This window comes from Elephantulus edwardii, unplaced genomic scaffold (genome assembly GCF_000299155.1).
Source record: "Elephantulus edwardii isolate Elephantulus edwardi_28Jun2011 unplaced genomic scaffold, EleEdw1.0 scaffold00139, whole genome shotgun sequence".
NCBI lineage: Eukaryota > Metazoa > Chordata > Mammalia > Macroscelidea > Macroscelididae > Elephantulus > Elephantulus edwardii.
Genome location: NW_006399889.1, coordinates 6,820,655 through 6,834,858, shown reverse-complemented (window position 1 = coordinate 6,834,858; position 14,204 = coordinate 6,820,655). Strand labels below are relative to the sequence as shown.

The 14,204-nt window shown below is 37.6% G+C and overlaps 1 protein-coding gene across 1 annotated transcript in view; it reads left to right on the top strand.

The window, feature by feature from the left end:
• ST8SIA6 (ST8 alpha-N-acetyl-neuraminide alpha-2,8-sialyltransferase 6) overlaps positions 1–14,204 on the top strand; it is a 272,465-nt gene that overhangs the window by 207,166 nt on the left and 51,095 nt on the right. The window contains exon 4 of the mRNA XM_006894298.1: positions 720–806. Within this exon, the coding sequence (XP_006894360.1) occupies positions 720–806 (87 nt within the window). The remainder of the gene's footprint in view (positions 1–719; positions 807–14,204) is intronic.

Here is a 14,204-nt window from a genome sequence, read left to right as displayed (position 1 = left end):
ATCTCAACATATAAACATTGTAGTGTTAAGTTTGTAATATAAATAGGTGTAATGCATTTGATAGTACATCTTTGCCAACTCAACCTGGTTCTAAAATGTACCCTTCAGAAAATCTGTTTTGCAGGAAGTGCAACAATAGAGAGAGGAATTAGAACAATGGGCTCAATCAGGACACAGATTGAAGAATAGTGTGGGCTAGGACAAGGTTCAGATTTGTTGGTTATAAGGTCACTATGAATCATAGTTAACTCGATAATACCTAGCAAGAAAATAGAGAAATAAAATTTAAGGTTATTCTGGGGAAATTTTATCTATATCTACCAAAATAACTTTTGGATTCTGGAATAAAATTATAATTCATCTATTTCTGGTATCCATAAAATACGTATTTACTTGTCATAAGTTAAAGCTAAACTTAAATGTCCTTAATATCTGTATTTGCATATGTATATTGTCATGATTTATTTGTAAGATTAAATTTGGTTTATGATATGTGTAAATTACAGATTCCTGAACCAACATCATATTTCTTAAAAAAGAATATGATGCTGGTGTTTAGCATGATATTTGTTTATTTCTACTTCATCTTGTTTTAGAAAACATTTAGAAGTCTAAAGTGAGTTTTAGACTCATAAATGCTACTTCCAAGAAGTCTTAAGTGTTTGTATCGCCATATCTGAGATCTTTATTTTCTAATTTCATTGACATTTAACTTTTAGGTATTCAGAGGATGACTACCTTCAGATTATCACAAACGTACGGAACTGTCCTTGGAAACGACAAGCAGAAGAATATGAAAATTTTAGGTAAAAAACATCCGTAAATAATTTGAGATAAAAATACTAAATGTATTTGCTTTGTAAGGACAATAGACATTGTGCTGTTTAAAGAAAAGTCAAAGGGATAACCTGGTGTTCAGGATGATTTAATTCTGAAATCCTATCTTCCGAGTCATGTGTTTTATACTACTTAACCTTACTCAGTCTCCCACTGTATTGAAAGCTTTAGTATAGTAATTGGTATTATATTAAAAACAAACTCAAACTCACTGCTGTTCATCGACTCCCAGATGACCCTCCAGGTAGTTTTTAGAGGCTGTAAATCTCATGGGAGGAGATTGCCCATCTATCTACCAAGGAATTGTTGATGGATTTGAACTGCCACAAAGTCACCAGGAGTTAACAGCATAACTCCTTAGAGACTATGCCACCAGAACACCATATTATATTATATTAGTAGAATTAAATTTTAAAGTTCTTAATTTGAAAAAAAAAATTGTTGGATGGCTTACGAAGCTTATGGATATTGTATCTTCTTTTTTGTACCATTTATATCATTATGTGCTGCGTGTGAGAGATGGTAAATAGATTGGTTGTGTTTAGCTGCTAACTTGAAAAGTTAGCAAAGTTCAAACCCACTGGTGTATGGGAGTGTAGTGGAAGAAGGGCTTGGTTCTTTGCTTGTAACAAAGATTATAGCCTAGAAAATAATTTTGCACTGTCGTATGGGTCAGTGATTAGGACTCAGCTTGATGAAACCCAACAAAAGCCCAATGGAGCACAGTTCTAGTCTGATAGACATCAAATCTCGATGAATTAGAATGAACTTGGTAGTGATGGTGGTATTTGACATATGCCTGGATGCAGGATTTTGTACAATATCATTAAGTATCTTTCTTAATTGTGACATTTCAGAATGAGAGGTGAGAAAAGGATGCCTGTTCCCCAAGTTCATTTCCAGTTTTTTCATGTTACATAAATCTACTCAAGACTAGATTTGGGTGATTCCAGTGACAGGAAGACCAGACAGGATATTGCTCAGATAATGGTGAATTAAAGGACAAATAAAAAAAGGCAGAGGAAGATGTTGAAGAACTGAGGTTCAATCCATGATGATTAGCTAGAAAGATTTTCTAAGTAGTGACAGTTTTTGGTTCAAGCACAAACCATGTACACCACCTGGGGCCTTTTAAAAAGAAACATGTTCTTTATTATTTTTTTTTATTTTGTCCTTTTTTCTCATACCTTTCTTCCTTCTTTTTCTTCTTCTCTTCCACCTTTCCTTTAAAAAAATCAGTAATCTTTCAAATTTAAACCTTGTAGAGTCAGTATTGCAGATTTTAGCAAACGGAAATGTATAGATTCATTGTATACAGACAGAAAGCCCATTTTTACTTAATGTCCTCTCAGTATAAAAAGTGCTGGAGAGCACTAAGCTAAGTGAACAAACTCTGTCCCATAAGAACAAATACTGTATAAGACCATTATTGTAGAACGTGCATGAGGATCCAAGGGGGAAAGGAGGGGAACAGAGGGGTGAAGATGGGGGGAGAGGATTAATGATAGGGTCGCACAATTTAATGGGTGGAGGGGAGGGTGGGTAAAGGAAAGAGGAAAGATCCAGTGTGAAAAACAATATATGTGAACTTTGTAATTAAACCAATATAAAATAAAAATTTTCATTTTTTTTTAAGTGCATCATTAGCCATGCCAATTACTCGGTAGCCTATTAATCACATCAGGGCCAGTTTAAGTAAACATGGGTCTATAATATGTATTGGGTTCTGTCATTCAAAAGGGTAGTCATAGTGGTATTTATTTATTTCCTTACATATGTATTCTCTTGTAATGGCCTTTGCTTCTAATGCTCTTTGGAAGTAAGTATGGTGAGACTTGGTCTTGTATACTTGGAGATTATTACTAGGAAAGCTGGTCCCTGGAGAATGACATAATTCTTGGGAAGGTAGAGGACTGGCAAACAAAAGGAAGACTCTCTGTTAAATGGACTGGCCCGGTGACTGCAACAATGCGTACAGCACAGCAGGGACTGTGACATGGTGCAGGATTGGGCAGGGTTTCATTCTGTTGTGTATCAGGTCACTAAATTAGAGCTGGCTCAACAACATTTAACAACAATAACAACACCATTCTTCTTAGGGCACTTTTGTGAACTAAGTTATATAAACCCTGCACAGATGTCTATGCAATTAAATTATAACAAACAATGCACTTCCCTAAATATTTACTAACAGAGCTTGCCAAATCTGGGAAGTCTCTGGTTTATTTATAAACCTGGCATTATAAAAATGTTCCCTATTATTATGGTTGTCAAAAGCTAAATAGTTTTCTGTTCCGTTTATTTATAGTATTCTATACAAAACTGAAGACAAAGCGCAATATAAACCTTTTTTATATAAAAGGTGGTAATATTCTTTTAGCAGCAATTAGGAAAACTAATTCCTAAAGAATATAAACATGGACATACATTCTAAATGGATAATGCAACCTGATTCATCTGCAGCCCCTGACATCTGGGTGTTATTGAAAATTCTGTAACTCCTGTGGTCACATGATTTAAAAATAGCTCTTTAAAAAGGTGCTTTTCTTAAATATGCTAATTGATGGTGAAGGAGGCTGAATGTATTCACCGTCATCTATCTGCAGAAGATTTACTGTGTTCATGGCACTCTCAGTGCCAAGCCCAGTGTCTGGTGCAAAGTAGAAATATGATAAATATATGTGAGAAAAATGGGTGCAGGGTAAAAAAGAAAAAGAAATGCAAGAGGTTTTGAACTTTTTGTTTTTGCTTTCTTGACCTTGAAGAACTCATAGTTTGGAAAGACTAGAAATAGGGATATGAATATTTATGAGTTATTGTCAAAATGAATGATTTCATCAAATACTGGAAGATCATTGTGGGATGTAGTTTTTTGAAATGGTTTTTAGGAAAAAGCTTTGCTGTAGATATCAGGAATCCTGTAGTGCTACTATAGGAAACAACACAATGAATTTACTTTTCAGAGACTAGGTTGTTAGAAGGAGCCCTAGTAGTGCAGTGGTTGAAGCATTTGGCTTCTGAGCAACACGTAAATGGTTCAAACCTGACAGCCGCTTCTTGGGAGAAAGATGTGTGCAAAGATTTACCACCTTGGGTACCCTCTGAGAAGTTCTGCTCTGTCCTTGAAAACTCAACTAACTGCCGGTAATTCACTTCTCACTTAATGTCTCTCCAGGTTTCTGAGGTTGTAAATTTTAATGGGGACGGATTTTCCATCTTCTTCCCTTGTAATCACTGGTGGATTTGAACTGCCAGAGGCACGTGATGTTTGGTTAGTGGTACAACACGCTACAGACTATGCCACTAGTGCACCTTACCCTGTGTCCTGGATGGTTGCTGTGAGCATGAGTCTGTTTAGTGGCAGTGGGTTTTAGACTTTTTAGTTATTTCTCATCATGACATTGACACATGTCTTATGATGGCCCCATGAAGCGACAGAGCAAATGCTACCTAATCTTGGACCATTTCCCAAATCATTTGCACCTTAAACAGTTGAAATCCACAGGATTTTCACGGGCTAATTTTTCAAAGTAGACCACCAATCCTTTCTTCCTAGGGCAAGTATGCTGTCAGCTTGTTACATAATTGAGATCTTAGGAAGGAATAAATAGGCTGATGGCAGAATATTCTGGGGATGGTTGTAGATAGTATAATGAACAAAATACTAAAGGGTGATGAAGACCTAAGACTTTGACAGTAACTATGAAAACATTAAGGAAAGGATTCCTGACCATCACTGAGTTTCTTGGAGGCCTGGTGTTTCTATTTATCTTCTCTTCTCTATTGGCTAGCTATGGATGATGCCCAGTAAATAGTTGTAATGAGTGAAGAACTGGCAGGAATCGATTGCATATTAGCTCCCAGCTTTCTTATTGAAGCAGAGGAAAAGTAAAGAGTCAGCAACAAATGAGAAATTTTGGATCTGATTACTTGGGCTAATAGCAGTACTACTGGTAAATAGAAGACTTTCAAAGGGAATTTGATGTTAAGAAGATAAATCCCATTTTGGTCTGACTGTGTTTGAGTTGACATCGAATTACCAGATGCAGGCAGCCATTGCTAAGAGAAAATATCCTCTTCCAAAAAAAGAAAAGCCACTGCAATTTAAAACTGGCTAGGTAATAAACTATTTACTGCAGAAGGTCAAGGACTGCAGCCTTAAATATGGATTGAAGCTCAACATCAAGAAAACAAAGATACTCACCACTGGACTAATTGGCAGGATCATGATTGATGGTAAAGAGATTGAGATTATTAACAATTTCAGCCTGATTGGAACCACAATCAACACTCTTGGTACCAGCAGCCAGGAAATCAAACGTCTAATTGCCTTGGGTAAATCTATTGTAAGAGACCTCTCCAGAGGACTGAAGAGCAATATTGTCAGTCTAAAAACTGATACAGGCCATAGAATTCACAATTTCTTGCTGTGACTAAGGATGATAGAAAAATAATTGATGCCTTTGAGTTGTGGTACTGAAAAGGAATATTGATTAAACCATGGACTGCAAAGAGAACAAACAGGTCTGTCCTGGAGAGAGTGAAGCCAAGCTGCTCCTTGGATGCAAGGATTTTGAAGCTTTGTCTCACATACTTTGTTCCCTTTGCCAGGAGGAACCAGTTCTTGGAGAAAGACATCATGCTTGGAAGGATGGAAGGACAGAACAGAGAGGAATAAATATCCTGGGTGCAATGGATTGACCAAGTAACTGGGGTAATGGGAGTAGATGTGTCAGAGAAAATGAAATTGGCTCAAGATAGAACAGGATTCAGAACTGTTGTACATTGGGTTGCTGTGAGTCACAAGCAACTCACAGCACATCACAACAACAACAACAACAGTGTAATAAAATAAGCACTAGTGGCCTAGTGGCAAGAAGCTGAGCTATAATCCCCAAAACACACAGTTCGAATCCATCAGCTGCTTCATGGCAGATGGATGGGCTATCTTCTCCAGGGCAATTAAACTGCCTCTGAAAACCCACTGGAAGGTCAGCTATGAGTTGCTTCTGACTCAATGGCACACAACAGCAACATGTAATAAAATAGAACTCTCTCACAATCCACCTACTTGGCAGTCTTCATTTCCCCACAAGGATCATGTTTGCTCTCATGACTGCTTCCTGTGTGTCAGGAAGTGTGAGAATTGCACAGGCTAGAAGAGGGTTCAGATCTTTTGTTCATAAGATCGCTATGAGTCATACTCTACGTCACCTAACAACAACAATAAACTATTCATTTGCCACTTAATTGTGGGTCAAGAATTGGTCACTTTGGGTTTGAGTCAGCCCCTGATGTTTCAGACTTTACTCTGAAACACGAGAGGTTTACCTAGAGAAGTTTTTAATCTGAGGTCAGTGACTCCCATAAAGTCTCTTTAAATTCTATGTAAAATTTTGTATATGTTTCTGGGAAAAAGATTCAGAACTTGTGGTAGATCTTCTAGGAATTTGATCCCTACAAGAGAACTAAGGTATTTCTGGCAACTCTTTAAGAGCTGAGGTTGTTTGCTCTGAGATTTGTTGGCTTGTTTCACCTTTCATCTAGACATGATTAGATCAAGCTTGTTCCAAGTTGGTGCAGACTGTTAACATAGCTTGGCTACCACCTGAAGAGATGGCGATTCCACGCTACCAAAGTCACTTCAGTGTAAAGGCTTAGTGATCTAATTCCAAAAAACCAGCCATTGAGACCGTGGAACCCTGTTCTACACTTACACACACATAGATTCATCATGATTTGGGATCCACTTCATAGCAATTTGTTTATAACAAGTTTAGGTGGGGTCTTAGCTCTGATTTATGTGTTTTTTTAATCCACACATTCTAATTTTCTGTTTTAGATTTTTGTGAGTTCCTAACTGAACCCAGTTAAAATAAGAATTTCAGAGTCAAAGATGTCTAAACTCGTATTTGCTTTTTCTCTCCCTTTACATCTAATTTGACTTACAAATAGTCGTGCAGAGTAAAAAATGTTGAGTTATCTGCATTTTGCTTTTAATTCTCCTCTTGTTATTTCTCTCCTCTAAGTACCAGCTATCACAGAGATAATAATTTGTGAAAAATCTCCTGGAGATTCAGTTTATGAAATTATTGCTCTTGACACTATGCACCTCTCATTTCTAGAAACTAGAAGGTAGTCATTTGCTTGAGCATGGCTAAGAAATATTTAGGAATAACATCAAGTTCCTTACAATTATGTCAAACAGACCAGGAAACGCCTTCTGCTCCTCCTTCCTCACTTTGTCTGCTTCACCCTTGAAAGCTCCTTTGTGAAGCTCTGGAAACTTCTGGTAAACAGGTTTTATCCCAGACAGAAGATCTTTGAGCTTCAGTAATTAGTCTGAGATTCCCTAGGTAACCTGCATGGTAATTACTGCATTAGCTTTCTTGAATGGGTTTCCAGCGCAAAAGAACTGTATTCATTTGTATAACCAATTACGGAAACTAATAGGTACACAAGCAACAGTACTTAATTTTCATTTGACTTTCACATTTGTTTTCAGAAAAACCCTCACAATTATTTTGTTTTTCAGTTTCTTTTAGATCCTCTAATACGATTTAATTTCATAGACTTAGTTGGAATGCAAGAGGATAGAGAATTATCAGCCACGTGCTTACTGGAAAGTTCATGGCAGAAAACAGCATGATTATGCAAAAACACACATTTACTTTAAGACTGATGCAAATGAGATACCTTCAGATTACTTGTAAAGAGAGATATTGTGTAATTTATTACTTTGTTATAGATTACTATTCCATGGAAGCCATTTTAGTAAATCTCAAATTATTCCTGTAGATGTGGTTTATGTTTCTTAAAAGTTATGCCTTTGTCTTACAATGTTTTACAATCTCTGTGTGTATATGTATGTGTGTCTGTATGTACATACATGACATGATAATATCCATACATATACAAGGAAGACCTGTTAATACCACAATCATTCAAATTTATGCATCAACAACCAGAGCCAAAGAGGAGAAAATAGATGATTTCTACCAACTATTGCAGTAAGAAATCGATCGAACATATAACCAAGAAGCATTAATAATAATAAATGGGTGACTGGAATGTGAAATTTGGGAACCAAGAAGAAGGATCAGTAGTCAGAAAACATGGGCTTGGTGACAGAAATGTGGGTGGGGATAGAATGATAGAATCCTGCACAATCAATGATTATTCATTGCAAATACCTTTTGTAAGAAACACAAGAGAGCTCTGGTGACATAGTGGAAAGAAGCTACATTTCAATCCTGAAGGTGTGTCGTTCAAATCTACCACATGCTTCACTGGAGAAGTGCCAGTTGGATCAGATTTGATGGTGCATAACAAGGGGGGGGAGGAAGGGGGAGAGGGAGGAGAAGGGGAGAGAGAGGGAATGAGAGAGAGAGGGAGAGTGAGAGATAGAGCACGAGCAAAGAAAGAAAGGAAGGAAGGAAGGAAGGAAAAGGGGAGAAGAGGGGAGGGGAGAGGAGAGGAGAGGAGAGGGAAGGAAAGGAAAGGGGGGGAAGAAAGGAAGGAAGATACATTAATGCAGGCTATACACATTTCACCTGATGGGATGCACAGGAATCAGATTGATTACACCCATGGAAAGAATAGTTGGAGAAGTACAATATCGCAAGGAAAATAAGGCCGGGTGCTGATTTTTTTTTTTTGTCATATTACTCTGGTTTATTTACAAAGTGTGAATACATTATGTTTCACAAAATATCCTTCCCATTTCCTTCACTCCACCCACCCATCAAATAGTGCAACCTTATGATTAACATCCTACCGCCCCCCTACTTGGATCCTCATACTCATTCTACTATAATGGTTTTATACGGTATTTGTCCTTGTGGGACTGAGTTAGTTCACTCAATAATGCTCTCCAGACCCTCCCAAGTTAGGTAGCTTACAAAATTATTGCTCCTGCTTGCTGCATAGTATTTCCTTGTATGAATGTACCACAACTTCTCAATCCATGTGTTTGTGGTTGGATATCTGGGCTGTTTTCATGTTTTTGTGATGGTGAATAATGCTGCCATGAACGCTGGTGTACAGGTTTCCATTTGAGCCTCAGTTCTCATTTTCTTGGGATATATTCCAAGCAACAGAATAGCTGGGTTGTATGGAATTTTTATGTTCAGGTTTTTTTTTGGGGCGGGGGGAAGCACCAAACTGTCTTCCAGAATGGTTGTACCATTGTACAATTCCACCAACTATGTAAAAGAGTTCTTATCTCACCACATCCTCTCCAGCATTTATTACTTGCTGTCCTGTTAAACTTTGCCACTGCTACCAGAGTGAGATGGTACCTCATTGTGGTTTTGATTTGCATCCCTCTTATTGCCAGTGATTTGGAGCATTTCTTCATATGTCTGTTGGTTATTTGAATATTTTTCTCTGTGAAAATTCTTTCTGTGTCTTTTGCCCATTTTGTAGTTGTGTTATGAGACTTCTTGTGGAAATCCAGGAGTATTTTATAAACTTTGGTCATGAAACTCTTGTCCGAGATGGTATTGCCAAATGTTTGTTCCCTTCAGTAGGTTTTCTTTTTCACCCTGTTGGAAAAAAAAATTTTAATGGACACAGAGATTTAATTTTTAGAAGGTCCCATTCATCAATTTTATCCTCTTTAGATTGTACATTGCTGGCTGTATTTGGCAATGTCTTTATACCATATACTAGCACTTCTAAGCTTGATCCCAGTTTGTTTTTTATGAAGTTTATGATTTGAGGGTCTTACTCCCAAGTCTCTTATCCACCTTGAGGTGATTTTTGTGTATGATGTGAGATGTGGATCCTGTTTCAGTTTTCTGAAGGTAGCAGTCCAGTTTTGCCAGCACCATTTTTTAAAGAGGTGCCATTCCCCATTTGATAGCTTTTATTCCCTTGTCGAATATCAGTGATCATACATAGATAGGTCTATTACTGAGTTCTCAATTCTGTTCCCCTTATCTATGAGCCTGTCATTGTACATTATCATGCTGTTTTGGTTATAATCACTGTATAGTAGGTTTTGAGGCAGGGAATGCTATACTTCCCACTTCATTTTTGTTTCTCAGAAGTGTTTTGCTTATTCTGGGTCTCTAGTCTCTCCAGATAAACTTGAAAATTTCCCTTTTGATCACCTTGACAAATGAATTTGGTATTTGTATTTGAATTGTATTGAATATATAGATTGCTTTTGATAGCATTGTCATTTTCACAATATTAAGTCTTTCTATCCATGAACAGGGCACATTTCTCCATTTCTTTAGGTCTTTTATTGTGTCTTGCAGAAATGTTGTGTAGTTTTCTTTGCATAGGTCTTTTGTATCTCTAGTTAGGTTCACTCCCAAGTATCTCAGTTTGTGGTTGGCTATTGTAAATGATTTTCCTTTTGTCGTTTCCTTCTCTGAGTTCTCTTTGTTACTGTGGAGGAATCACTCTGATTTTTTTATATTGATCATATATCATGCCACTCTACTAAATTGGCCTACTAGACCTAACAGGTTTTTTTGTTGAGTCTTTGGGGTTTTCTATGTACACTATCATATCATCTGCATAGAGTGATATTTTAACCATCCCTTTGCCAATCTGGGTGCCTTTTATTTCCTTCTCTTGTCATATTTCCCTATCAAGCACTTCCAGTACAGTATTGAGTAGAAGTGGTAAGAGTGCACATCTTTGTTTGGACCCTGTTCATAAGGAAAATGTTTTTAGTCTTTCTCCATTGATAATGATATCGGCTCTTGGTTTTGCATACATTTTTCACTATATTGAGGAAAGTCCCTTCTATTCCAATTTTGTTAAGTGTCTTAATCAGGAATGGTGTTGGATTTTTGTCAAATGCTATTTTTACATAAATTTATAAGATCATATGGTTCTTTTTTTTAAAAAAAAAAACTTCCTATGAAACTTTATCTATCTCTTTATTTTTATTTTTTTTCCCTACTAGGTTATGTACAAAATTAGAATACAAATTCAGACAAATTCTTTCAATTTCCCTTACACCCCTACCCATCAAATTTTACAACCCAATGATTAATCACTCCTTCCCCCTCCACAACCACATCCCTCTGCTTCCAGTCTCTCCCACCCCTCCTGGATCCTTATACTCATTCTACAGTAACGGTTTTATACAATAGTTATCCTTGAGGGACTAAGTTAGTTCACTCAGCATAATGCTCTCCAGTCCCTCCTAAGTTAGTTGATAATTTACAGAATTATTGCTCCTGTGTGCTGCATAGTATTCCATTGTGTGAATATACCATATTTTCTCAATCCATTTGTTTGTGGTTGGACTTTTGGGCTGTTTCCATGTTCTTACGATGGTGAATAATGCTGCTATGAATATTGGTGTACAAATCTGTTTGTGCCTCAGTTCTCTTATTATTTATTTTGTTAATATGGTGAATTATGTTGATTATTATGTTGAACCAGCCAAAAGTGGGTGACTTTTAATCCATGGCCCTCGGGCCTGTCTTTCATTGTTTTTGTTCAAACATTCTTCTAGGTCGTATAGCCCTGGTGTGTCCACTTGCCGTACAGTGGTTTGTCAATTTTATTGAAAATTGACTCTTTCAAGGCCAGGTGCTGATTGTAGAACAGACCATAAACTACTCATATGCAAGTTCAAATTAAAACTAAAGAAGGTCAAATCATATCCACAGGTATCAAAATTTGATTTTGATTCTATCCCCCTTGAATTTCAAAAGCATATCAGGAACAGGTTTGAGGCCTTGAACACAAATGAATGAAGACCATATGAGCTGTGGAAAGATATTAAGAATATCATCCCTGAAAAATGCAAAAAATCATTACAAAGAAAGAGGAAGAAGAAAAAACCAAAATGGCTCTCAGAAGAGACCCTGCATATTGCACTAGAGCACTCAGAAGCCACAGCAAAGGGAAGAAATCTGGAAGTTAAGGAGCTAAATAAAAGATTTCAAAAGCAGCATGGGAAGACAAGGCAAAGTATTATACTGAAATGTGCAAAGAGTTAGAAAATCAAAAGGGCTGAGCTCACTCAGCATTTCTTAAGCTGAAGAAACTGAAGAACAAATTAGGGCCACAAGTTGCAATACTAAAGGATGCTATGCGCAGAATATTGAACATTTCAGGAAGCATTAAAAGGAAATGGAAGGAGTATACAGAGTCACTGTAACAAAATGAATTTGCTGACACAGAAGATTTCAAGAAACAACATATGTTGAAGAGTCAATGGTGACGAAAGAGAAAGTGCAGACTGCTCTGAAGGACTTGGGGTGGGGGGAAGCCCCAGGATATATCTGAAATATTTCAACAAACAGATGCTGCCCTGGATGGTCTCACCGGCTTGTGCCAAGAACACTGGAGGAAAACTACCTGGGCCAACTGACTGTAAGAGATTCATATTTTTTCCCATTTAAAAAGAAAAGCTGGCCTGACATAGTGTGGAAATTATTGAACAATATCACTAATACCACATGCTAGCAAAATCCTGCTGAAGATTATCCAAAGACGATTAAACAGTACATTGATAGAGAACTACCAGAAATACAAACTGGGTTTAGAAGAGGTTGTGACACTAGAGACATTATTGCCAATGTCAGATGATTCTTGGCAGAAAGCAAAGAGTACCAGAAGGATGCCTATCTGTGTTTCATTGACTATGCAAAGGCATTTGACTGTGTGGATCACAACAAATTATGACTAACCTTGAGTAAAATGGGAATCCCAGAGCATTTGATCATGCTTATACACAACTTATAATTGGACCAAGAAGCAGTCCTCAGAACAGAGCAGGGGGACACTGCATGGTTCAAAATCAGGAAAAGAGTGTGTCCTGGATGCATCCTGTCTCCATCTCTTTTCAATCTATATGCAGAACAGATCATTTAGGAAGCAGGGCTTTATGAAGAGGAATGTGGCATCAAAATTGGAGGAAGACTCATCAACAACATTCATTTGGCAGATGACACAAACTTGCTTGTTGAAACTGAAGAAGAGAAGAAGTGCTTTCTGCAGAAGGCCAAGGACTGTAGTCTTCAATATGGATTGAACTTTAACATCAAGAAGACAAAGATTCTGACCACTAGGCAAATTAACAGCACCATGATAAAGGAAAAGAGATTGAGGTTGTTAACAATTACAGCTTGCTCAGCACCACAGTCAACACTTTTAACACCATCAGTCAGAAAATCAAAAGATTCATTGCACTGGGAAAATCTGCTGTCAGGGACCTCTCCAGAGTGCTAAAAAGCAATGGTGTCAGTCTAGAGATTAAGGTGCACTTAATCCATACCATGGTCTTCACAATTACTGGTTATGCTTCAGAGAACTAGACAAAGACTAAGGTAAACAGAAGAATCGATGCCTTCTAGTTGTGGTGCTGAAGAAGAGTCTTGAACATACCATGGACTTCCAATAAAACAATTAGGTCTGTCTTTGAGGGGGTGAAAACAAGTTTCTCCTTGAAGGCTAAGATTTTGACGCTATGTCTCACATACTTTGGGCACATGACCCGGAGAGACTGGTCCTTGGAGAATGACATCATGCTTGGAAGGGTGGAGGAACAGCACAGAAGAGAAAGACCTCAGATGAGATGGATTCATATCGTAACTATGTCATTGGGGTTGGTGTGTCGGAATTAGTGAGACTGGATCAGGAGAAGGCAGTGTTCAAATCTGCTGAACATAGTGTCACTATGGGTCACAGGTGACCTGAAGGCACATAGCAACAACATCATATATATATATCTATATAGATAGGTCTATAGAGATAGATTAGATAGATAGATGATAGCTAGCTAGCTAGCTAGCTAGATAGATAGATAGATAGATAGATAGATAGATAGATGATAGACAGACAGTTGTTCAACTCTATGGTAGAGTTGTTATTGCAGTCATTGTTGTTGTGTGCACCAAGAGTCAGAACTGACCCATAACTGATACTCCAATGGATTTTTAGAGGCAGTTAATTGCATAGGAGGAGATGCCTATCCTTTTTTCACGGAGCTGCTGGTGGCTTCAAACACTGTGCCTTTGGGATTTGAGCATAGCTTCTTGCTATGAGGCTATCTATATCTGTATCTCTATCTCTATATATGTATCTGTTTCTGCATGTCTCTATCTATGCATATATACAAAAGGATGGTCAATCTCCTCTTGTGTGATTAATTGCATCTGAAAACCTGCAGGAGAGTCAGCCATCGGTTGGTTCCAACTCTACAGTATACAGCAAGAATATGCATATAATTGTGTATATATGTTGTTGTTGTTGTTATGTGCAGTCGAGTCACTTGTGACTCATAGCGACCTTATGCACAACAGCCCTAAACCCTGCTCTGTCCTGTGCCAATTGCACTGCCTCCAACACTACCATCCCGATTACCCCAGTCACTGATTCAATCCACCTCA